Genomic DNA, 26,106 nt, shown 5'->3' with positions numbered 1-26,106 from the left:
TGCACATGCCTATGAATTTGAAAGTGGCATCCATTCTCCATACAGATACGGCCTCTACCAGGGCATGCAGCTTGAAAATGGAGCCTGGGCTAGCTTTCAGGCCTCATTCATGTGCTCCCAGGTTATCAGGGTGCATCCCTGATTACCTCTGGTTATTGCAAGTGAAAAGAACCTCATGGTTTCTATATGGCTTTTCACCCTGGAAAAAGAATGTTTGCTTGTGCAACACATGTTTACTGAGCACCTACTGTGTGCCAGACTCTATTCCAGGCACTGGTCTACTTCTTTACCTCTGTAACAGAGTTAATAAGACCAGTGAGTTCTCTGCCCTCTGGATCTGGAAGAAGAAGGGTTCCAAGCATGTTATAGAGTGTTGGAAAATTTAGCTTGAGATCACCATCTGTTGGTTGTATAGCTGGAGTTTGCTACCTGACTGCAGTTGAGTCCATATTGTGCCTCCACTCTTGATAACATTATTTTAAAAAATCATTTGCACAGTTGAACTAATTTGGTCACTCTTAGTGTGGATACGAAATAGCCAGTGACTTTTGATTTGGTGAATTACAAGACTTCTTTCATCAGAACTTCTTCACACCTACAAAACCTGTCTAGAGAGCAATCATTGAAGTTTAACTGCTTTTCTACTATTTGCTATGTTTTTGTTTTCATGCAACTGTCTCAATTGTTCTGAGGCTTGGTTTTTCAACTCTGTAAAGTGAGGGTTGTCATAGTACCTACTCAAGTGCTGGTGTGGGATTCAATGGTAACAGTTAAAGGTTTAGATGTCATTGCCTAGAACACAGCTAGAGCTCAATCGTATTTATAATGATGATGATGGAGGAGGAGGAGGAGGCAGAGGGAGAAGAGGGGAGAATATTTTAGAGATACAGACCATCATCTTTTCCAGTAGCAATTTTTGTTTTTATGGAGTATTGAATATACCTGTTTTTCTCCATTCCCTTCTGAAACTACCAAAAATGGTAGTTAGTGAATTTAAAAGGAAAAATTTCCAGAACCAAATGTATGCATTTCCAATTAAAAGGGTCCCTCAATACCCAATTAAATGAATGAAACAGGTGTGCCTCAAAGCACATCATAGTGAAATTTCAGATATTTAGCATAAAATTTCTCTCCAATCCTACAAACTTTAAGAAGTAGCATACCACATGTGGACTGATAATAGCTTTAGAGTACTCATCAGTTATGCTGAAAGCTAAATAGTAGGAAAGAGTGACTTAAAATCCTAAAGGAAAATTATTACCAACTTTGATTCTACATCCATCCAAACAAACAAACAAAAATTATCTGCCATACAACTTTTCCCAGAAAGCTATGGGAGGATGTGCTCCCAAAACCAAGGGAGTAAGTCAAGAAAAAGACATAAGATCCAGAAAAAGGAATCTAACATGTAAAAGAGGTAAAGAAATCCTCAAAATCAGGCAACAGGTCTCATAAACCCACAGAAAATTCATTAGATAACAAATGGTTGATCTGAAGCCATTGTCAAAAATCCATTCCCTGGTCGTGGGCTGGTGCAGTAAGCCACAGCCCTGCCCCAGGCCTGACCACACCTGCTCTAAGATGACAAGGTCTGCTGTCAAAAAGAAAATAAATACCTGAGGGATAAAAGACAAACCAAACTGGGTGTTCTTCCGTCTAACCCAGGCTGCTCATCCATCAGATCTATGTTTTAAGTGGACTTCCATTAGGTTTAGAAGGGGGATTTTTTTTTTTTCCAGCAACCAGGGTAGAACTTGGAAATAACAAGTTTTGGTCCAGGCAGCTGACCCCAGTGGCTTAATACCATTCACAAATTGGAGCTCTAGATATTGTCATTGGTCTCTCCATGTGACTTCTCTCAACCCTTGCTAGCTCTTCCCACATGATTGTCAGCTAAGAAATGGGCTATTGGTATTATAGATCCCTATGAGTTATTTCTTATAAATTCCTGTTCTTGAAGCTCTGAACAGCAATAAGATGGTCCCATATGACAAAAACCTTACCTGCTGGTTGTCACTGCTGGAAAGCTCCGTTCTAGATTTTATAGATAAACATGTCACCCAAGCAGCCTTCGCCATGTCGCCTACTTTAAAAACTTTCCCCCCTATGTAGCAAAGGTTGGACACTGACATTTAGTACTTGGGAATCTAGAATTTAAACTGCTGTTGGAATCTTTCCATCCTACACTATTGGGGGTACAGGCTACATCTAATGCAAGATGTTAATATGTGTGTTCCTATCAGAGAAAATACATTTTAAATGTCATTTTAATTTACTGATATAATGCTATAATGGTTTTGTCAAAACATAACATGGGAGATATGGATAAAACAAGATCAGTCACTATTGAATGGTCGCTGAAGCTGGATTATGGGGATATGGGGATTCATTACATTATTCATTCTATTTTTTTATATGTTTGAAGGTTTCCATAATAAAAAGAAAAAAAATAAGTCTAGCCAGAACTTCCCTCCCAAAGTCATTAAACATTGCCCAGATAACAAAATAGCAGTTATTAGATGAGCTGGCAAAACAGGTCATGGTTGAGGTGGACTTTGTAATTAATTAATGAGCAAACTATTTCTGGCTTAAAATGCATGAATTTTAATGATGACTTTGGAGGGAACCTTCAAATAATTATGAATGGGAGCCCAGGTAAGAAGATTCACATCCTCGAGCAGTGCTTCTCAAACTTTAAACACTTGAGGATCTTTTTAAATTGCAGAGTTCACTCCTCTTTCAAAGCTCAGCTGGAAAATCTCCTCCTCCATGAAGGCTTCCTTGACTGTCCTGTTTGCCACACCCTAGATCAGGCATCCCCAAACTACGGGCCCACGGACTGCATGCGGCCTCCTGAGGCCATTTATCCGGCTCCTGCCACACTTCTGCAAAGGGCACCTCTTTCATTGGTGGTCAGTGTACTGAAGTACTGTATGTGGTGGCCCTCTAACGGTCTGAGGGACAGTGAACTGGCCCCCTGTGTAAAAAGTTTGGGGACCCCTGCAGATTGTACCCCATTATACTCTGCACAGATTTCTCTTGGAGCTCTTTAATAATTTTCTTCCATTGTTAGCCTCAGTGCCTAGCACAATGCCAGGCACATGGACAGTATGTAACAAATGTTTGATCAATGAATGAATGAATGGATGGCTACAGGGACCTAAGTTTGCTCCTACTTTTAACTGAGACTTTCCCTCCTTTCCCACCTGTGTTTTGCAGTTCTGCTAAAACTGTGAGACACTATCCAGCGGACCCCGGCTCATGCCAGGGTCCCTGAGAGGTTGACCAAGGCTTAGTTCCCAAGGGTAATTTTCCTGGCTGGCCTGGAGCTCACCAACATCCTCACTCACAGACCAATGGGTCCACATTTAGAAACTGGTTTTATTCTTAACTGGCTAGTCCAGGGCATGACACTCTTCAATTCAAAGCCACTCATCAAGAAGTGTGATGCATCAGAACATATCTGAAAACCCCTAGCTCTGCAAGTTCAAGAATGAAGCCAGACTTTCCAAAACCATGCTTCTCAGACAACTCTTTCTGCCTGATGTTAGCAAGTTTTTACCAAACATGGGGTAGAGAATAAGGGGATGAAATTGAGAAGTCAAATTCTATGTAAAAGTAAACTGTTTGCTTTCCTTTGGGGTTTCTTGAAGCCGTTGGCCAATCAGCTGTGCCTTGGGGCTCTTCATGGGTACAGTAAAGCATGGGGTATTTACTAATAAGCATGTTGCCCAGATCCTTTGATTGACCCTAAGGCAAATAACCAAAGAATACACTTTGTGAATTATTGTTCTTAATGATTCATTGGTTCTCACATTTAATGAGTTGAGTCATTGTTGATAAGAGGAATATTGCAAGATGTTCCATCCTAACAGGCTAGCCTTATAGACGCCTCTCTCCCCTTTTCTTCCATCGTAAGTGTTTTTAATGGGTCTCTCGAGCCAGATTTTGCTGTCCTTCCTCCCTCATTCTCTTTTATCTGTAGGTAAAATTCTGGAATTTGTCTTTGTTTCTTTTACCCTTTATATCATATCTCCTATTCCTCAAAGTGAAGGAGATTTCCTATATTTAATTCTCTCTACTGATAACTTCATTTGTTCTTTGTTCCAGTGGGTGGTAAACTCATTAGTCAACAGAGCCAAATATCAACAGTACAACGATTGAAATTTCTTTTGAGAGCCAAATTTTTTAAACTTAAACTGTATAGTTAGGTACATTCCTTATCGAGGTAGCGCCCACACGTGGAATTTTGTGGAAGAACCACACTCAAGGGGCCAAAGAGCCGCATGTGGCTCACAAACCACAATTTGCCAACCAGGCTTCTAGACAATTTTGATAGTGGGACACTGGCATTATCGTCATTATTTACATTCGCCTGTGTCTTTACTTCTCAAAGCACTTTCATATGGACACAGTGGCACTAGTTCCTCGCAAAACCCCAGCAAGCTATGCAAGAAAGCTGTTCTCCCTTTTATCCATGAGAAAATGAGGCTTGGACAGGTGACACTAGGGGACAAATTACACATTGACAGTCCCCCCATGGAGTTTATAGTCCACCCTCTTGGAGCATTATAATCAGACCACTATGCCTTGCCTTTTTTTTTTTTTGTATTTTTCTGAAGCTGGAAACGGGGAGAGACAGTCAGACAGACTCCCACATGCGCCCGACCGGGATTCACCCGGCACGCCCACCAGGGGCGACGCTCTGCCCACCAGGGGGCGATGCTCTGCCCATCCTGGGCGTTGCCATATTGCGACCAGAGCCACTCTAGTGCCTGAGGCAGAGGCCACAGAGCCATCCCCAGCGCCCGGGCCATCTTTGCTCCAATGGAGCCTTGGCTGCGGGAGGGGAAGAGAGAGACAGAGAGGAAAGCGCGGCGGAGGGGTGGAGAAGCAAATGGGCGCTTCTCCTGTGTGCCCTGGCCAGGAATCGAACCCAGGTCCTCCGCATGCTAGGCCGACACTCTACCGCTGAACCAACCGGCCAGGGCCTGCCTTGCCTTTTGATAGGAACACAGCTTTGATGTTCTGAAAGTTTTCTCTTTTAGTAGACTTGACCCATTGATATAAGAAGCCTCATCTAATACTCTCAATCAAGCCTGGCAGATATCCTCTCTGGCTTTTTCGCTTTAATGATAGACAAGCATAAAGACAATTCTTATTGTGTCCTTGAAGATATTTATGCAGAGAGACAGTCCAGAAGCCCAAGAAGGAGACTGACAAGCATGAATGAATGAATGCTGATGACAAGTAAATTGTCCCTTGTGATCTATAAGCCTAGCCTGTGAATTCTTAGCACTACCGTGAGGCACAGAAATTAACAGCAAGCAACATCTAAATAGATCCCAAAGCCACCTGAAAGCTCAGTTGTTATTACTAAACATTTACCCTGACCTGTGGTGGCGCAGTGGATAAAGCGTCGACCTGGAAATGCTGAGGCCGCCGGTTCGAAACCCTGGGCTTGCCTGGTCAAGGCACATATGGGAGTTGATGCTTCCTGCTCCTCTCTCCTGTCTCTCTCTCTTTCTCTCTCTCTCCCTCTCTCTCCTCTCTAAAATGAATAAATAAAATAAAAATTAAAAAGAAAAGCTACATTTACCAAGTACCCACATCCATCACACTATTTTGAGGAAGCCTTCTATGTAGGAGTTTGGGAAGTAAGACACTATTCATCTACATAATGTGTTCCTTACACCTGGACAAAAGTATCTCAGACTGTGTTCAGGCATTGATGTAAGCCTACACAGGTGTGTGAGTATGTGGGGGGGTGTGTCTGTGTGTAACAGGGAGAGAAACAGAGGCAGAAATAGAGAGGCCGAGAGGACACACACACACACAAAACCTCACTGACCTCCCACTGGCTTCGTATGCACTGGAGATAATGGGATGGCAAAGATGGAGATGACTTTGAAAAAGAGAATAAATGCAGAAAAGGGAACGCATTATAAAATTAGGATTTCAGTATTGACAGCTCAACAGATCAAAATATTGGCATATTGACAATAGCAAACAAAATTTCTTTTAAAATACCAAAAATAAACCTAGGGACATGAAAGATCTATACAAAGAAAGCTTCACCAAGATATTAAAATGTTTTAAAAATTAACTAAATGGAGAGACATGACAGTACATAGTTGTGAATTACAACATGAGTTAAACATGAAGCAGGGCACCTCGCCCAGAGTAACTGCTTCATTCATATTTGTTGTTCTGAATCCACTGAGAAATGAGACACAGGACACCAACAGATGAGCTCTTTATAGAGTGTGGCTTCAGATCTCCAGCCAAAGGATTCATTCTCCCCCCAAATTGGGCATACTGAGCCAAACCTCCATGGACAGCATAGGACAGCCTTCCCAGCTTGTTGAATGAGACTGGCCCCAGCTCTCTGGGAAGTTACATTCAAGTGCAGGCAGCATACACAGGCTAGCACATAGGATCATTTCAGAGCGATAAGCACATGAAAAGAGTAAACGGGGAAACATGAGAGAGAACTAGCGGAAGCAGGTGGTAGAGAAGAGATTCGACTTTAAAAACTGTGATTGGCAAAGGATGGAGGATAAGAACAAGCCAGCCCATGGGAAGATCTGGACAGAGCCTGGGCATGCAAAGGCCCTGGGGTAGAATAAGCTTGGTGTGTTCCAACGATATATGCTATGACATCTATGTCATCTACTTAAAATGGATTTAACCACCTGAGGAAGGAATCCCAGAACAGGCCACAAAATAGAAAGTGGGGGCTGTTACCAGTGGAATGTTCACACAGGAGCTCTTAAGGACCATTACTTTCGCCTTGGCCTCAAGCCATCCTGCCACCACATTTAGCACAAATTCTTGGTTTACTTTTACTTTAACCCTCATTCCAAACTAGAACAATTTACTCAAAGCGAATGTGGTCACTGGAGATGTGGGACCTATTTTTGTCTGGGTCCCGGTGTCCCTAGGCATTAATGATCTGTGAGTGTACATGGGACTTCCATCAATAACCAATAGCCTGGGGCTTTGATGGTTCTCATCCCTTCCCGCTAAGTCAACTCCTTGCAAAATGCCTTTCTGTATTTCTAGGAGGTATTTCTCACATGCTCACACGCAAGTCTAATCTGCTAACTGTTAACACCTGAAGGGCCTGGCTGCTGCTTCCAATAGGCATTGGGGTAACCCAGGGTGCTTCTATGCCCTGCCACTGTCTCTTGCCAGACCCCACCAGCTTCTCTGGGCTCCACCATAGGTCCATTGGGGCCCTCAAGGTGCAAAGCTCTGTTGCTGGGTCTTGCTTTAAAAAAATTAAAATAAATGAACAGTGTAGAACTCAGTAATTTTTAGTATATTCACAAGTACACCACTATTTAATTGTAGTAAGTTTTCATCACCCCAAAAGAAACCTCATACCCAGTAACAGTCACTCCCCATCCTCTCACACACACCCCCAGCCCCTGGCAACTCCCAATCTACTTTGTGTCCCTATGCATTTACCTGGACATTTCACATAAAAGGAATCACATAGTATGTGATCTCTCATGTTTCTCTTCTTTCACTTAGCATAATGTTTCAAGGTGCAGTCATGCCGTAGTAAGTATCAGCCCTTCATTCCTTTTTAAGGCTAAGTAATATTCCATTGTATGGATAGAGCACATTTTGCTTTTTCATTCATTTGTTGATGGACACTTAGGTTGATTCCTTTGTGTGTGTGTGTGGCTATTATAAGTAACACTGCTATGAACATTCATGGACAAGTTTCTGTGTGAACATGCATTTTCAATTTTCCCAGGTATATACCAAGGAGTAGAATTGTTAGGACACATGGCAATTCTATGTTTAACATTTTGAGGAACTATTTCCAAAGCGGCTATGCCACTTTACACTTCCACCAGCAGTGAATGAGGGCTCCAGTTTCTCCACGCCCTCCACAACACTTGTCATAGGCTGCCATCCGAGCGAGCGTCTTGCTGTGGTTTCCCATTTCCATTTCCGTAATGACTAAGGACATTAAACATCCTTCCATGTGCTTATTGGCCATTAGTTTATCTTGTTTGCAGAAATGTCTATGCAGATTATTTGCCCACTTTTAATTGAGTTGCTTGTCTTTTTCTTGTTGAGTTGTAAAAGCTTTACATATTCTGGATACAAGATCCTTATTAGATACGTAACTCAAAAATATTTCCTCCTGTTTAGTGGGTGGTCTGGGCCCTGGTTCTTTCACCGCTTTGTGAACGTCAGAGGGGTCTCTCCAGGTGGTGCAGAGCTTTTAGTGAAACAACAACTTACTTTTTGCTTGTAGCCTCCAACATGAACACCAGGCTGGCAACAGATTCCAAGGCAGGCAGTTACATTGGGTTTCAAGTGCTTTCAATACAAAGTCTTTCAATACAAAAATCTTTCCCACGTCCAGACCTCTGCACTTGCTGATCTCTCGGGCTTAGCATCCTGTTCCCCATTCTTTGCAAGCCTGGCTCCTTCTCATGTCTTTGGGTGTCAGCTGACCTGTCCCCACCCTAGTGAGAGCTTCCTTACTCCACCCCCTTCTTCTTGCCTAAATAATATCCTGCACCCATCTTGTTTATTTGCATGTTTATTGATTTATTTTCCATCTTCACCAGAATGTAAGTAAGCTCCACGAGGGCTGGCAGGAGTGCCTGGCAGAGAGTTGGTGTTTGATAAATAGTTTTTGAATGAATGAGTGAATGAATGAATGAATGGCTGTCTATCTAGGACAGTGGTTCTCAATTCTTTCTTAACCTGGGATCAGATTCAAAAAAATGCTGACGCTTGAGTCCCATCCCCAGAGACCCTGATTCAATTGGTCTGGGATGGGGCCAGGCACAAGAATGTCTTTAAGCCCCGCCAGGTAGTTTTAAGGTGCAGCCAGGGCTGGAAACCACTGGCACAGGGTGATATTAAAAGCATAACTTTGGAGAGTTTCATCTCGGGTCTGCACCTGGCAGCCACACCCATAGGTAACACTTTCTCATGCAGTGTCATGTGGAATGCAGCAAGAGTTCTGCTGAGAAGGCCGGGGGGAAAGGACTGAGCACCTTCCATATTTTTCTGGTTCAGGACAGTGGAACAGCTTTACTAGTTGGTGTAAAGTGTTGCAAATTCCTAGTGCACAAACCCACTGGTGTGCAACTCCAGTTGAAAATGTGGGGTTCCCTTGGGTCTCTCCTTCTTGGAAATGTGGATGCCAGGAGTAGCCTGGACCTTCTGACAGGCAGCCAGGAGTCTTGGCCACACAGCCTCATGACACAGCCTTGCTGCTCACATTGCAGCCTTCTTGAGGTGGGACACAGAAACAGTCATGCTCGTTTCTGGCTCCTGACCAGCTTTCCTTCAGTGGCTGTTTCAGTATCGTCTGTCCGTCTGGGGAAGGGATATATAAATGAGCTTGAAATAACCAGACGTAGTGATCATGACAGCATTAGTATTTACTACTGGAGAAAGAAGCTTGCCCACTTTTCTGTCAAAATGTGATCTTTGCTGGCTCGAGGCAGCTGACCGAGACCTGGAAGCTCTAATTATGGGCTTTGCAATGACTATGACATGTCTCCAGTGTCAGCCCTGGCCCAGGGAAAAGGGAGAAGATGCCTCTGGGGACTCTTGAATGCCTTAGGAAATGTGTGATGACAGCTCATTTGACTGGCACTATGAGAGAGGTTCATTTGCCTCACAGAGGAGAACAAAAACTGGAAAGGAACTAAAGTCCTTCTTTTTAACATGCTTTGCATGGCGAACAGAGACAGGAACTTGCCATCTAACACCTTAACACAACGGTGGCTGTGCAGTCCCATTCCCAGGACTCCATCCTCAGGAGGGGCTCAGATGTGTGCAAAAATGTCTGAATAAGGATGTCTGCCACAGCCTTATATGTAATTGCCACAAACTATAAATAATAAATGTCTATCGGTGAGGGGTTACCACTGAAGTGACTACTACAAAGACATGAAAAAGATCGCGATAACTACATTTGCAGCTTGTCTGGAAGTTAGAAACTATTTGAAAACAAAAAGTGACCCCCCCCCAAAATGGGACATGACAAATTAAGGTTTTCTCCTAGAATCCAAGGATGATGCAACGTAGGGCAGTCTGTCAATAGAGCTCATTATTTTAAATCATAACTGGAGAAAGGAAACAGGAATGCAACAGGCCTGGAGGCACTGGCTTGGAACGCACCCACCCTATATTAAAGTGGAAAAAAGCAAGTTTCAGAACAAATTCTAGTAGGATACTACTCATATTTTTGGAATAAAGAGAAAAAGAACATGAACACAAAACCCTGAGTGTGTATATATAGAAACACACACACACACATTTTACCAAACTAGCTATGTGACTTTGGGGAAAACCACTTTTAACTTCTCTGTGCCTCAACTTTCCATCAGTACAATGGAAACAGTAAAGTATCTGCCTCACAGGGTTGTTGTGAGGACTAACGAGATAATCCTTGAAAAGGATGTAACACAGTGCCTGGCACATAATAAATGCTCAGTAAGTGTCATCGTTATCATTATTAGTTTGTCAAAGAGGTCTTCAGAGGCTGATACATTCAGGAAAAAAAAACTTACTTGAAAAGAAATGCAAAAGCATCAGGCTTCAAAACAACCAGCTAGCCCAATAAAAAGCACAACATAAGCATTTTAAAGGAAACGAATGCAAAATTCCCCAAGGTTACCAAGTTTGATGTTAGTCTGCTAAAGATAAAAATAAAGAAAAGAAAAAAGAAAAACAGTATCTTTTTCAAAAGATTACAATACCCACGAAAGAAGCCACTTGTATTTAATCACAAAAGGCAGGAATGAACTTGTCTTTGCCAAGACTTATGGGAAATACTCAGTTTTAGTATTGGAGGGTTGCAGGCTAGATAGACTAGCCCTGTTATTCCTGGTTTATCTCAGGGTGCAAATTGCTGTTTCTTTCTCCTACTGCGACCCACCATGTGCTTAGTCATAAGGAAAGCAAGAGAAAGTGTCGTGTTTTTTTTCATATTGTCTGTAGGAAGAAAAAGTCTGGAAGTAAATGCACCAAGCTGTTAACAATGGCTATCTCTGGGAAATAGGATTAGCAGAAGAGCTGACTAGTTACTGTATATGTTTCTGTAGGGCTTGAATGCTTTACATGTGCACAAATCACACTGGTAATTTGTAAAAAAAAAAAATAATGAGATCATATAATTTTTTTTTTCCCTGTATTTTTCTGAAGTCGGAAATGGGGAGAGACAGTCAGACAGACAGACTCCCGCATGCGCTCGACCGGGATCCACCCGGCACGCCCACCAGGGGGTGACGCTCTGCCCACCAGGGGGCGATGCTCTGCCCCTCTGGGGCGTCGCTCTGTTGCTACCAGAGCCACTCTAGCGCCTGGGGCAGAGGCCAAGGAGCCATCCCCAGCGCCCCGGCCATCTTTGCTCCAGTGGAGCCTCGGCTGTGGGAGGGGAAGAGAGAGACAGAGAGGAAGGAGAGGGGGAGGGGTGGAGAAGCAGATGGGCACTTCTCCTGTGTGCCCTGGCCAGGAATCGAACCTGGGACTTCTGCACGCCAGGCCGACGCTCTACCACTGAGCCAACCGGCCAGGGCCGAGATCATATAAATTTTAAGTATCTAAGCCATCCGCTTTCTTTCTAGTTCTTCCATAGCAGATGGGATAGTTTGCTTTATAAGCTAGTCAGGAAAAATATATATATATACACACACACACACACACACACATACACACACACTGTGCATTTTCTCTAAAACCCATTTCCACCACTTTAATCTGTAGTATCTACTAGTAGGTGATTACACTTGGGAGAGGAAAAGAATTGCAGCCAAAGAACTGGGGAGGGGGAGGTCAGGCATGATTTGCCCATGACTTGCAGCCAAATCCACCTTGGGCAGGTGAGCAGTTGACATGCTGCAAACAACTCAAATGGCCCAGGGACCCCGTATCTAACCTGTGCTCACGGGCAGAGCCCACTATAGACATGGCACAGACTGGCTGTTCTTCCCACTTCTGTTTTCACTGCTGCAGAGAACACGAAACCGGTTTTTCATCCAAACAGCCAGGAGTTGACAGTGTTTGGGGACAGAGTGGGTTTCACAGTTTTTCCTTTAGTCACAGTGACACAAGGCTTTTCCATGAATAATCTCAGAACTGGGTTTTCCAAGGTAGCACGAGAGCATATGATCAGTTTAGGAGGGTCTGAGACTACATAATTTTAAACTGGATTATGGGCTCAGAATTTGGAGTTCTGAGATTCTATGCACCAACTTTGTGAAATGTCAAAAACAAAGGGGACTCAAACTTGGGTCCCCAAAGATTCTGCTCCATGAGCAGCAGAGTCAGGTCACCTATGATTCTGATAAGTAGCCCAGATGATTCTGCTGTACCGCAAGGATCCCACATTTTTTAGGAAGAACAAGACAGGCAGTGGCAATTCACAATAAAAGCTGACATTTATTGAGCATATGCTATGTGCTGGGCCAATGCTAACCATTCTGCATGCATTAATTCATTGGTCCATCCAATGTGAAGAAGGTACTATTATTATTGTCCCCAATTCACAGATGAGGACACTGAGGCTTAGGAAGCTTGATCACTTGCTTGAATTCTCACAGCTAATAAGACACAGGTTTTGAACTCAGATCTCTCTGAGTTTGGAGCCCAGGCTCTGTACACATTTCCTTGGGACAAATCTTAAGGTGGTGAGCATCATGACTTTAAAGGACATTATTAAGGATTGTTGCCAAAGGTTTTCAATCCTGAGAAGCTGTTACTGTGGCAACAACACAGGTATCCATCCATACATTAATGGATACACAATATGCAGTATATACATACAATAAAGTATCATTCACCTTAAAAGGGAAGGAAATTCTGACAAATGCTACAATATGGATGGACCCTGAGGACGTGATGCTAAGTGAATAAGCCAATCACAAAAGAAAAATATTGTAGTATTCCACTTACATGAGGAACTTAGAGCTGTCAATTTTACAGAGACAGAAAGTAGCAGGGTGGTTACAGGGACTCAGGGAGGGGAGAATGGGAAGTTAGTGTTCAGTGGGGACAGAGTTCGAGTTTGAAATGATGGATGATGGTGATGGATGCATAACAGTGTGAATGTACTTAATGCCACTGAATTGTACACTCAGAGTTAAAAATGGTACATTTTGTGTTATGTGTATTTCCTCACAATTAAAAAAAAAAAGAACTAAGCCTGACTGGTGGTGGCACAGCAGATAGAGTATCCCGGGGTCCTGGGATGCTGAGGACCCCGATTCAAAATCCAGTCACTAGCTAGAGTATGGGCTCATCTGGCTTAAAAGCAGGCTCAACAGCCTGAGTGTGGTGTCACCAGCTTGAGCCCAAGGTCCCTGGCTTGAGCAACAGGTCACTTGCCTTGGCAGGTCACCCCATTTCCCCCTATCAAGGCACATATGAGAAGCAATGAATGAACAACTAAAGTGCCACAACTATGAGTTGATGCTTCTCATCTCTCCCCCACTCCTTCCTGTTTCTCTTTCTAAAAAAAAAAACAACAAAAAACAAAACTAATGTCTGGTCCCCACACCATCTAAATCAGAATCTTCCCAGGACAGGGCCCAGCTAACTGTATTAAAATAATAATAATAATAGTAATAACAACAACCAGGTGTTTCTAATGAGCACCCCGGGTTGAGAACCCCAGAATTCAGGACTCAAGACATCCAAAATGCACCACAGTGGCAGTCCCTGATGTCACTGCAGGCTCTGGCTCTCCCATCCCCACAATAGGACTGAAAGCAAGTCCTCTTCACTGCTGAGACCCCTGGCCTGTTGCTAAGGTGGCCTGGATCCAAGAATTAATGGAAGGTTCCGAAAGCAGAAAGCTCTGTGGTATACTGGGTGTTTCTCTGGCTTGTAATTGACTGCATGTGCCTAATGCCCCCTCCATCAATAGTCCAGGAAGAGGAGTGATTATTACTCCAGTGCTGTGATTTCAAGATGAAGACGAAAGATTCCCATTGAAATCTACAATTCACGCACTGATGGAGTCCCTCTGTCCATAACTTATGAATGCATAATTTCCAGTTTTTGGGTTGCAGCACAACTTCAGGGGGATTCTCAGCAGTGGGAGTTATGACAGAGGCTCATTATAAGAGAAGAATGGCATCTGGCCTTCAGCTCAGCAGCAAGCCTTCTCTGAGCACCTCCATTATGCCTGGCACTGGGCTAGATTCTAGGGTCCTTAATGAATTCACATTCTGCAGGGAAACAGACACACTCATTCAGCCAATATTTCTTGTGCTCCTACAACAGGGGTCAGGAACCTTTCTGGCTGAGAGAGCCATGAACGCCACATATTTTAAAATGTAATTCCGTGAAAGCCATACAACGACCCGTGTACATTATGCATTATCCAATAAAAATTTGGTATCATCCTGGAGGACAACTGTGATTGGCTCCAGCCACCCACAACCATGAACATGAGCAGTAGGAAATGAATGGATTGTAATACATGAGAATGTTTTATATTTTTAACGTTATTATTTTTATTAAAGATTTGTCTGCGAGCCAGATGCAACCATCAAAAGAGCCACATCTGGCTCGTGAGCCATAGGTCCCGACCCCTGCTCTACAATGTACCAGGCACCGTTCAAAGTATTAGAAACAAGGGCAATATTTAAAATATTGAACAAGTTTGGCAGGAGCACAGAATCAGAAAGGATGTTCCACTGGGCCCAGCGGTAACCCTTAAATTGCTGGACCACACAGCAAGGTCTTGGGGAACTCAAAAGAGGGCCAGGATGGCTGGGACACTGGGAGGGGTAGCTGTTATTTACCAGCCAGTACAGAAATATTTCAATATTTTAACATCCAGGAAAGTCGTATGAGGAGGCACCAAGTAAATGACAGCTCGTCTTGGGCATAGAGGTGAACAGTTCAGCCAAAGTCCCTGACCTCATGGACTAACCTTCTCTGTAGGAGTAGGAGAACTTTCTCCATCATGAGCCAAATAAATATTTTGGCCTTGCAGGCCTTAAGGTCTCTGTCCCAGCTACCCACCTTTGTTATTACAACACAAAAGCAGCCATAGACAATAGTAAACCAACTAGTATGGCTGTGTGCCAATAAAACTTTATTTATAAAGCAGGATGAATGTGGCCCATGGGCCATAGTTTGCAAATCCCTGTTCTAGTGAGTGAGACAATATACCCCATTCCTCTCATATATTTATCAAGCATCTTCTCCATGACAAATATTGCACTGGACACTGCCGAACAAGGTAATAGTCCCTGCCCACATAGCACTTACACTCTAATGGGAGAGGCAAAACCAATCAATCTAATATGCTAGTGTAAATACTAAGACAGATGTAATCAGGAAATACAGAAAGGGAAGTTAACATAGCCTGGGAGATCAGAGAAGGCTTCCTGGAGGAGGTGATTGTGTGTTATGTGCTCAAATCAGCCTGAGAAGCACATCTTTGCTTGTGTGTTGTCTGTTATCACTCACTCTTCCCTTGTGTCCCCCAGTCTCTGAACAGCTACAACAATGGAGACGTTGAAGGATCCAGGCGGCTTGGGAGGAATGCCAAGTGGGTGGCCATCGCCTCTATCATTATTGGCCTTCTCATCATCGGTATTTCTTGTGTAGTTCACTTCTCACGGAAGTAAGTAGGCTTTTTTGAATCCCTCCAAATGTGAAATGCCTGTTCTTGAATGCTCATAAGAATCTGTTAGGAGAGGTCAGGTTAATTTTCTAGTAAACAACACTCCTAAGCAAAAGTGTTTCCATTTTTTATTCACTGTGGTTACATGGGCCATGCAGGTTTGTGAAGGGTCTCTCCTCCATATAGTCATTCAGGGTCCCATGCTATCTGAAGTGCCATCATATTGTAGCTGCTCTATTTAAAATAGAACTCAACAAGCTCAACAAACTCTTCCTATAAAGGGCCAGATAGTAAATACTTTAGGATTGAAGGTCACATGATCTCTGTCACCATCTCAGTCAGTACTACTTAACTCTGCCATTTGGGCACAAATGCTGCCACAGACAATATGTGAGTGAATAGGCACAGTTGTGTTCAATAAAACTTTATTTACCAAAATAGGTCATTGGCCTGTGGACCATAGTTTTCCAAGCTCTGATCTAGAATATCCAGGAAAGTGGCCTCCTCAGGCTATGACAGGGGAGAGGAAGACCAGAGAATCCCACGTGGGTTTTCACTGCTCGGCCCTGGAGTGACAACTGTCACTGAGGCTCATAATTTTCTGGCTGAAACGAATCCCACAGTTCCACCTACGTGTAAGAGGTGGGAACCGTGGGAGAGGAAATGAGATATTTAGGATTATTACTTACTCTGCCTTGCCATCTGATCTGCTAAATGGTTTCCTGTATGGTATTGCGCCCAACTAGCCTAACCGTTCTCAAAGGCCAAAAGGGTCAGCACATGGTTTTGGCATCGCCAACGTGCTCTCACGGTGTAAGGAGAGGGATGCTATGGATGTTTCTCTCTGGGTTTGGACAAATTTATTCTGATTTCTCCAACCAGCTGAGATGGGCCCCAGCGACTGGAATCAATGACATTTTCCATCAGGTTTGATGGAGGGTAAGGTCATGTGATAGACAACCAAGACTGAGAAATGAGAGGTGCAGGTCCCTCTCTGTCCCGTCTAGCTCCTGGAGAGGCAGATAAGAACTCTGAGAGGTCCATTAGCTCCTCTGCTGGAGCGGCACAGTCCCTCCTCTACCATGTCCCACAAGCTGGAAGGTCAGCTTCTTCGGCTTTGTTTCAGGAAGTGGTCAACAGGTGAGACAGGGAGAACAGGGACACCCATTAGCCTGCCAGGTCAGCCAACCCAACCCTGGCAACCGAGAGCATTGTGGATGTCACAGTAGGTCAACTTCCTGTCGGACAAGCCAGATCCAGGCACAGTCAGGGGCAACTGGATGGAGAAGGAAATGTCAAAACAGGAAGTGTCACGAAGCAAGGAAGAGAGGGCTTTGGCCAAAGAGGGGATCAAAGGATGCTGAGAGACCAAAGTAATTTCAAGGTTTCTTGCCTGCAAGGTGGCAAATGGACGATGCTGGTCTACAAAGGAGAAGTCAGCTGGAGAATAGATGTGACCATCCCAGGCTCTACTCTGTAAAGGAAGGGGTAATGCGCTTGTGAGTGAGAGAGCCTGGGGCTGCAGAGTGCAGGGTTAGCAGTGCAGTCTGCCATCAGACTTCCTGGGGGCAAGTCCCCCTCTGCCATTTACTTACTGTGAGACCTCCAGCGACCTGTCTGATGTTCCTCAACCTCGGTTTCTTCCTCTGTATAATGGGAATTACAGTAGTACCCATTTAATACATTTAATACAGCTATTGTGGAGAAGAATTAGATGACCCCACAAAATGGGGTCATTTTGTGGGGTCATCTAATAGCTCAGTGTCTGTTCTTCAGCTGATGCATCAAAAAGAATGTGAACCATTTATTAATCCTATTACTACTATAGTCATCATCGTGACTGGGAGGGGTCCTGAGGATTTAAGATGCCACTAAATAGAGTGCAAGGCTTTGAACTCATGAGCCAAACTCAAAGGATGGTGTTCCAATGGAGCAAGGCCAAGTGTTGGCCAAACTCCTGGGAACTTCTGAAAATACACCCTGCCCCAATCTGCGTTTGAGCTAAGTACATTATAATAATAGCAGCTGACACCGACATAGAGCTTATACCAGGGACTGCTCAGGGCCCTTACATGAATTGATCCTCGCTGGCTCCTCACAGCAACACTATGGGTACTACTAGCTCTATGTCACAGATGAGAAACCTGAGGCTCAGAAAAGTAAAGACATCAAAGATGTGCCTGATGTCTCACAGCTAGTTAGTGGAAATGGCAGGGCTCAAACCTAAAATATCTTGGCACTGAAAACTGTTCTTTACCACAATACCACACGGCCTTTAAGCCAACATGTGCCTTCTTGCACACTCCATAACAGAAACCAACAGATGGCGCTCGCCTTGTGGCTACCTCCAGAATTTATTTATATGGGGGTGGTATGGTGAGGTTTCAACATGCAAAATAACACAGTGATGAGTCAGAGCCAAGGGTAACAAAAGACTTCAGGAGTTAGGCAGGGAACATACATGAACGAAGCAGCCTGGTTGTGAGACAATAGGGAATGGTGGGGACTGTGGCAAATTAGCACAATTTGAAGGGAACCACCATCACTCAGCTCCAGCTAATTGTTACCACCTAGAATGCAGACTCCATGGGGTCCATTTTTCAAAAGACATTGGCAAGCTGGGCTTTCATTTCAAATTCCCTGACTTTTAGATCCCAGTGACCAATTCACCTTGCTTAAATACATGGTGCAGGGAAAACAAAAACAAGACAAAAAAAACAAAACATACCAAAACCACATCAGCAGCCAGAAGATGATCTACTTTGCAATATCCCGTAGATAATTTGGCTTTCAAAGATCAGTCTACTCATTAGACACCGTTCAAGAAGTTTTACAAGGTTCCCAGAAGTTTTCATATATGGGGACTTCCTCCATTCTTTTTTTTTTTTTTTTTTTTTTTCATTTTTTCATTTTTCTGAAGCTGGAAACAGGGAGAGACAGTCAGACAGACTCCCGCATGCGCCCGACCGGGATCCACCCGGCACGCCCACCAGGGGCGACGCTCTGCCCACCAGGGGGCGATGCTCTGCCCATCCTGGGCGTCGCCATATTGCGACCAGAGCCACTCTAGCGCCTGAGGCAGAGACCACAGAGCCATCCCCAGCGCCCGGGCCATCTCTGCTCCAATGGAGCCTTGGCTGCGGGAGGGGAAGAGAGAGACAGAGAGGAAAGCGCGGCGGAGGGGTGGAGAAGCAAATGGGCGCTTCTCCTGTGTGCCCTGGCCAGGAATCGAACCCGGGTCCTCCGCACGCTCTTCCTCCATTCTTAACATAAACATGTCTATCTGGAGACAAAGCATTGATGTGCATGTTTGTGACTGAGGTTTTGTTAGTGGCCCAAAAATTGGTGAAGGTGTCCCTCCTTCCTAAGAGGTAGTGTTCACACTGGCAGGAGCATGGACTTCAGCACCAGTTTTACCAGGATTCAAATCCTCACTCTGCCACACAAACCACCCTAGCAAGTTACTAAACTCTCTGTGCCTCAGTTTCCCTATCTAAAAACTGAGGCTCAAATTACTTCCCTATCTGTAGGATCAGGTTCCTTTCAATAGATACTTTTCCCTCCATGTTATCCAGGAATGCAAAAATGTCTCCCAGAATTAGAATCCATGGGGAAACTCAAATTTAAAGGCTTGCTGTGTGTATGTGTAGGGCACGCATGCGTGCGTGCGTGTGTGTGTGTGTGTGTGAGTGTGTGTGTGTGTGTGTATGTAAGAGACAGCAAAAGAACTAGAGCATTAGGACCAGTTCTTTCATTAAGACCAACAGCAAGGCCAATTTCTCAGTCATCCTTTGAAATAAAATTTCCCAGCCATAGGAGGCACTGGACGGCAACACAGAATTACAAGGCGGAGGTTCCCAGACTTCGGGCTGTGTAGGAGTCACCTGGGGAGGGGGAGTGGGTTAGGAGAAGCTGACATCCAAGCCCCACTTCAATGGATTCCCACTCGCTCTGTCAGAAGTGAGGCCCAAGAATCTGCGTTTTCCAGCTCCCCACTCCCACCCCGGAAGCCAGATAAAGGTGGTGGGCACAACAGTCTTTGCTAAACCCTGGCCGACTCCCACCCTCCCAAATGCAGACAGAACAAGGCACTCACTGTTGCCAGCCATTAATGGGGTGGTCAGTTTTTATTACATCTGCAAACTCATCATCCTAATGTGTTATATCTAACTCTGAGCCAAGGAGGGGAATCAAGTTACTGCCTAGGAGATGTAGCCACAGGAAGGCTCTTTTGTAACAATCTGAACAGGCAGCAAAGACTTCCACCAAGGTGCGGGGAAAATCCGACTTTATAGCTAACCTCGAATGTGTGAGTTTTCTGAGTGTCATTTTTAAAACTGACATAAGCTATTGCCTTGTTTAAAATTATGAAGTCCTGCCTTTAAAAAAAATAATTCTTTATCCATATCAACAAAACTGTAACCGATCTTGAAATCCATGCCATTTTAAAAGTACTTTTTATCCTTATTGAGAAAACTGTAACCAATCTCTTCTCTCACAAATGATCAAAATCCAAGCTAGTTCATTTTCTTAGAATAGATTCAGGTCAGGATCATCTTTAACTAAACTCAGAAAAAGGTCTCATTCATCTGAATTTTACAGGGTATCTCTGTATGCCACATAGTGTTTGTGGAGCAAAGAAAGACAGTTTTGTGACATCAGGTCCATAAGCGCTTGGAATCCTGAACTTAAATATTCAACAGTTTTTGATAGAATGCTGTGCCAACATTAGACAACCAGGAACACCCCCACCATGCATTAAAAATACTCATCATAAAAAAAAATACTCATCATTCTTAGCCATCAGACCTCCACGTTCCAAGTATCTAAATGGAATCAGAAACTTGCAGTGTCTCAAAGTCAGAAAATCCCTGCTCCCAGATTGCTAGGAAAAGTGGAGAGATGAATCACACAGAGGAGAAACATTTAAATACTGCAGAAATCCATTTATCAATCCCAATGGATTCAAGTCCCCAGCCACAATCAACATGTATGTCATCAGGCTTTGACTATTCTACTGGTGCAGATTCAACCAAGGGTAGGTCATTCTAGTCTGTTTCTCAAAGCCTGAGAGCCGCGTGTGACAGATGCAGCTGGGAGGCTTGGGGAAATGCAGATTGCTGGGCCCTGATCAAGGCACTGAGTAGCCCTGAAATCTACATGATCACAAGCACACCATTCCTAAACAATAATTCTAAGTATTCTAAAGTTGTAGGGCCACTGTTTTAGGGCTTTGTGCATAACGGAGAACATTCTTGCCTGGGTGGACACATGCCACACAACAAGACACTTTGTCATTCCTTAAGGTACCTCATGGAAGCTTCCCATACTCCCTGGAAAGTTTACACACCTCCCAAGTTTCCTCTTCCTTCTCTCCTCATGGTCAGGGTCATGTTCATGTATCTGGTGCTCAGGGGAATTCAGTGGAACTACCCTAGCAGCAAAACCAGTTAACCATGACAAAGCTTGGGAGTGAGGGAGACACGTGTTGTCTACCACAGAGATGACAGAAGACATTCAGTGGAGCTTCAGTTTACTCAAGGGTTAGGTTACAATGTTAGGGCACAAGGTGAGCTTTGAGTATAATCCAGCTCCAGGCGTAACAGTTGCTTTTTCTTTCTTTTGGAGCAACATGAATAGCTGATTTGCCGTAAATTAAATCTATAGAATGCAACCCCAGGGAACTTACTTCTCCGGTGGTATCTTACTTCCTGCAGGTATCTAAAAGAGCCAGGCACCGCCCCACTGTGTATTTAAAATGCTTGTCATTCTTAGAAATAAGAGCTTGCATGTGCCAAGGTTTCCATTAAGGAAGAACTTGACTTCTAAGTAAGGGAAAGGGTCCCAGAACTGTCTCCCAATGCAGGCACAGGATTAGCAGAGATTAACCCATTCTGCACTGGTAAAGCTTCTCTGTCTTATAAACAGACTGGCCTGAGTCCTTTCCTAATTGCATTAGCGTTGCAAGTAAGCAGACATATCAAAGTAGACACGAAGTTGGCCCTTTTTTGCAAAAACACAAAAGCAAATTAATCTTCTTTCCTATGTTATTGGCTGGAGTAAGGCTTTCTGTGAATTGCTTTGCACAGATGTGTCTTCAGAGAATTTCTGTGATTCCATGATGAAAAATGGGGAATGTTAACTATATATTTCCAGAAAGTCAGAGGGGCCTTTCTTTGATGGTTTAGGCAAAACGAAGGAAAGACAAGTCATACTGAAGTCATCACCAACAACGGAAACATTTTTGCATTAAAAAGGATGTGGGGATGGGGGTGGCGCTGGGGAGCCGCGGACAAAGAAACCAGAATAAACATGAAAAAGATGTTCAACCTCACCGGTAACCAGGGAAACACAAGCTCAGGCAACAATGAAGTAGTATATATTTCTTTGGTCTGCCAGATTGAAGCAATTAAAAAGATGGATAATATCAAGGTTGGCAAGAGTGTGAAGAATTAGATACTCAGCTGTTGGTGGAAGAGTAAATTGGAACAGACTTTGGGAGGTCAACTTGGATGTTATCTATTAAACTTTAAAACCCAGGTGCTCTCCCACACAGCAATTCTACTTCTCAGTATCCACGCTAGATACAGGTGCACAAAAAGGCATGTAAAATAATCGTTCTTTTCCCTTAGCTTCACAATACAACCGCCTGGGGAGCTTTAAAAAAAAATACCAATGCCCAGAGCCCACGCTGGACCAATTCTCTTAGAATCTCCAGTGATAGGGCCAGACATTGGTAGGTGTTCAGGTTCTCCAGACAATTCTAAAGTGCAGCAGGGTGAGAACCAAGGCTGTTCACCGCAGCTGTTTGAAATAGCAGAAACCTTGGAACAGCCTAAATGTCCATCAGTGGGAAAATGGTTGGTCTGCAGTGGTTTTGTAGGATGAAATACACGCTATGCTTCAAACATGGAAATCTCTCCCTTACTCGGCTGGAGTAGGCCCCACCTGATCTCTTCCTCAGCACTCTCCCTTCACTCCTCCACTTCAGTGACACTGAATTGCCCTCTCTTCATTGAGCAACACACATATGTTCCTGTCACAGGGCCTTTGCACTTGCCAGTCTCTCTGCCTAGGATCTTCTTCCTCCTGAATCTCCATGGCTCGTTCCCATTTTTCCTTTGGATGCTTGCTCATCTGTAACCTTAGCAGAGAGGGTACCCCTGACCAACTTTGCTAAAACACCACCCACTGTCCACCCTTCTTCCCTCTGTGCTCTTATCCAACTTTCCTTTTCTTCTTAGTATCACCCCCCCTCAGAAATTATATATATGTATGTTTATTTAGGTTTACAATATCATTTCCTCTATATCTACATATTTATTATGAACTTGTAAGTTATATCAATGCACAATTTTATATATAATGACATATAACATATAGTGATGTAATTCTGTATAACATACATAATCACGTTTATGTATTAAAATATATAATTATATATATATTTATTAAATGAGAGAAGGAGAGGCAGAGACAGACTCCTGCAAGTGCCCCCGACCAGGATCCACCTAGCAAGCCCCTACGGGGGATGCTCTGCCCATCTAGGCGTTGCTCTGGTAGCTCTGCAATGGAGCTATTTTTAGTGCCTGAGGGTAAGGCCACAGAGCCATCCTCAGTGCAGGGGCCAACTTGCAGGAACCATCGAGCCATGGCTGTAGGAGGGGAAGAGAGAGAAAGAGAGAGATGGGGAATGGGGTAGAGGAACAGATGGTCATTTCTCCTGTGTGCCCTGACCAGGAATTGAACCCAGGACATCCATACAGCAGGCCAACACTCTACCACTGAGCCAACTGGCCAGGGCCTATAATCACATATATTTTTTATGGTCTGTTTCCTCCTCCTAGAATGAAAACTCCAAGAACATTTCCATTTCTGTTACTGCCCATAATAATGAAACATAATACTTCAGGGTGCTTCCTCTGAAGCTAGACTGTTGGGGTTCAAATCCAGGTCCTGCCTCTAAGTAGCCCTTTAAGCCAGTCTGTGCCTCAGTTCTCTCATCTGTAAAATGGGGATAAAACAGCACCTATCTCACAGGGCCATGGAGATTAAACTGTGTCCAGCACAGTGCCTGGCACATGGTTCTCACTGTAACTGCTGTGGTGGTATCATCCCAGTGCCTGAGCAGGGCCTGGCATGTAAACATCTATTGGAAAAATGAATAAGTTATACACGCAGACACACAGATCTAGCATGGTCCTGTTTATGTCAACACACCTGCAAGATGAATTTCTAAGTGCATATTTGTGGATTTAAGTGCAGAGGGAAAAAAAATGCCTGGGAGAAGGACGCCAAATACTACCAGCACTACTAACTCGTACGGGGAAGGAGATTCAGAAGTGCTCACAGGCGTTTTGCTGCATCTAGATCATTTACGGTTCTTTTTTATCTGCATGTGCCATGTAAAAAATGAAATATGTTTCCAAACACAATCTGTTTCTCCAAAGTGCTTAGACTCAAAGTGAGGCCCTTCTGCGCCTCCACACCTGTGCTTGTTTAAATCAAAAGTAATCGCTACCAGAAAGGAAGCCCTGGCCAGTTGCTCAGCGGTAGAGCGTCAGCCTGGCATGCGGGGGGCCCGGGGTTCGATTCCCGGCCAGGGCACATAGGAGAAGCGCCCATTTGCTTCTCCACCCCTCCGCCGCGCTTTCCTCTTTGTCTCTCTCTTCCTCTCCCGCAGCCGAGGCTCCATTGGAGCAAAGATGGCCCGGGCGCTGGGGATGGCTCCTTGGCCTCTGCCCCAGGCACTAGAGTGGCTCTGGTCGTGGCAGAGCGACGCCCTGGAGGGGCAGAGCATCGCCCCCTGGTGGGCAGAGCGTAGCCCCCTGGTGGGCGTGCCGGGAGGTATCCTGGTCAGGCGCATGCAGGAGTCCGTCTGACTGTCTCTCCCCGTTTCCAGCTTCAGAAAAATACAAAAGAAAAAAGAAAAAAAGAAAGGAAGCCCTGGGCCAGAAGGTGGGTCCGGCTGTCTGTCTCCTTCCTCACTCTGTCTGTTTGCGCCACACAGATCCTGAGCGGCTGGCCGATGGCCCTCGCGCGGAGGTTGGACCTCATCCACACACATCCCAAAGGAGCTTCTGAGGAATGGATCCTTGACTTCCGACGGCAAGATCTTTTCCTCCAGGACTCTCCAGAGGCAGGTCCCTGGCAAATGAACTTTTCAAAAAAGAAAAAGTCCAAAATGTAGGAAAACCGAGCAGCCCAGCCAGATCAGCCAGAGTCATTGATTAAAAAAAAAAAGAAAAGAAAAGAAAAGAAAAACATCAAGTCTGACTGTTCCCGTTTAGCAAAAGCCATTGTGGCTGTTCCCCTTCTGCAGAGACAAGCCTCAGGAAATCTCATTACTTGTGGGGGAATTCCAGATTGGGGCGGGGCGGAGAAGGAGGTTCTAGGAAGAGCAATGGATGATGGTACTTCCAATGTCAAGTATGATCATTTGCAGCATGTTTAAAGTTGTCTAACAGAGCTAACTTGTGCACTTTTTCCTTTTATTGTTACAGGCTGTAACTTCAATCTTTGGTAGCTCATCAAAGACACACCCCCAATTTTCCTAACAGATCCCCCTCCCTTGCTTACATCCACCGTTGGTCAACTTGACCTCAACCTCACTTTCCACTCCAACAGACCCTGAGAACGTTCTTAGTGGTCAATTCTAGGTACACAAGCACCTTCCCCAGCCCAGTCTTGGGAATAAACTGGTGTATATGGAATGTGCTTTTTTTCAAACTCTCTTTCTCTCTCTCTCTCTCTCTTTTTTTTCTTTAAGCAAGTCTCAGGCAAGATCTTTGATTTTCCTGGATGCCATCTGGAAATACCCCCCCCACACACACACACACCCACAGTTCTTTTCTGTCAAACATAAGCCCGCTAGGTGCAACTGTCCCAGTTTAATGACACCATTATCCTGTCTGCCAGAAACACGCTAAGCCCGTGTGTCACAGAAGGCAAAGCGCGCCCCTGGCGGCCCACAAGATAATTTTTAAGCTTTTATAGACACAACAGTAAATGACACTGACTCACAAAGGACATCTCCCCTTTTCTATTATTTCTCAGTCCTGATGACAGCCAGGAGAAAGTCTCTGTTTAGTGCTCGTGGGTCCTAAACACCTGTCTGCTAAATTGGCTCTTTTTTTCTCCCTGTCTCAGTTTAAGAAAGAGCGGGCCTCAGGTTCAAAGTCTTCTGTCTAGATAAGATTTAATACGTGGTTTTGTTGTCCTTGTATTTCTTTACTAATGACCTTCTACGTATGGTTCCCTCTTAGAGATTTGATATATCGTCTGTTCAAATAAATTTACTTAAGAAAAGTAAGTGGACTCAAAGAAAGTATCAAGTGATTAACACAACAGGTGATATGCCTGCATGGCAAAAATAAGTTGAAAGACTAACATCAAAAACATGGTGATACTGAGCTTTCCTAAGCGAGAGAAAGGCAGCTTGTTCTAAGTGAAGGGACATGAGTCACACCACCAGAGTT

At 44.3% G+C, this 26,106-nt stretch overlaps 1 protein-coding gene across 2 annotated transcripts in view; it reads left to right on the top strand.

Annotated features, from left to right (window-relative positions):
• The window catches only part of TMEM233 (transmembrane protein 233), a 29,706-nt gene extending 3,825 nt beyond the window's left edge, over positions 1-25,881 (top strand). The window contains exons 2-3 of one of the 2 annotated variants that reach the window (XM_066260467.1): positions 15,492-15,628; positions 24,639-25,881. In XM_066260467.1, the coding sequence (XP_066116564.1) occupies positions 15,492-15,628; positions 24,639-24,645 (144 nt within the window). In that variant the 3' untranslated portion in view covers positions 24,646-25,881. The remainder of the gene's footprint in view (positions 1-15,491; positions 15,629-24,638) is intronic. The other variant, XM_066260466.1, reaches the window with a different exon arrangement.
• Positions 25,882-26,106: the final 225 nt, after the last annotated feature.

The sequence above is a fragment of the Saccopteryx bilineata genome, chromosome 2, assembly GCF_036850765.1.
Source record: "Saccopteryx bilineata isolate mSacBil1 chromosome 2, mSacBil1_pri_phased_curated, whole genome shotgun sequence".
Lineage (NCBI taxonomy): Eukaryota > Metazoa > Chordata > Mammalia > Chiroptera > Emballonuridae > Saccopteryx > Saccopteryx bilineata.
This window is presented reverse-complemented; position numbering and strand designations above follow the sequence as displayed.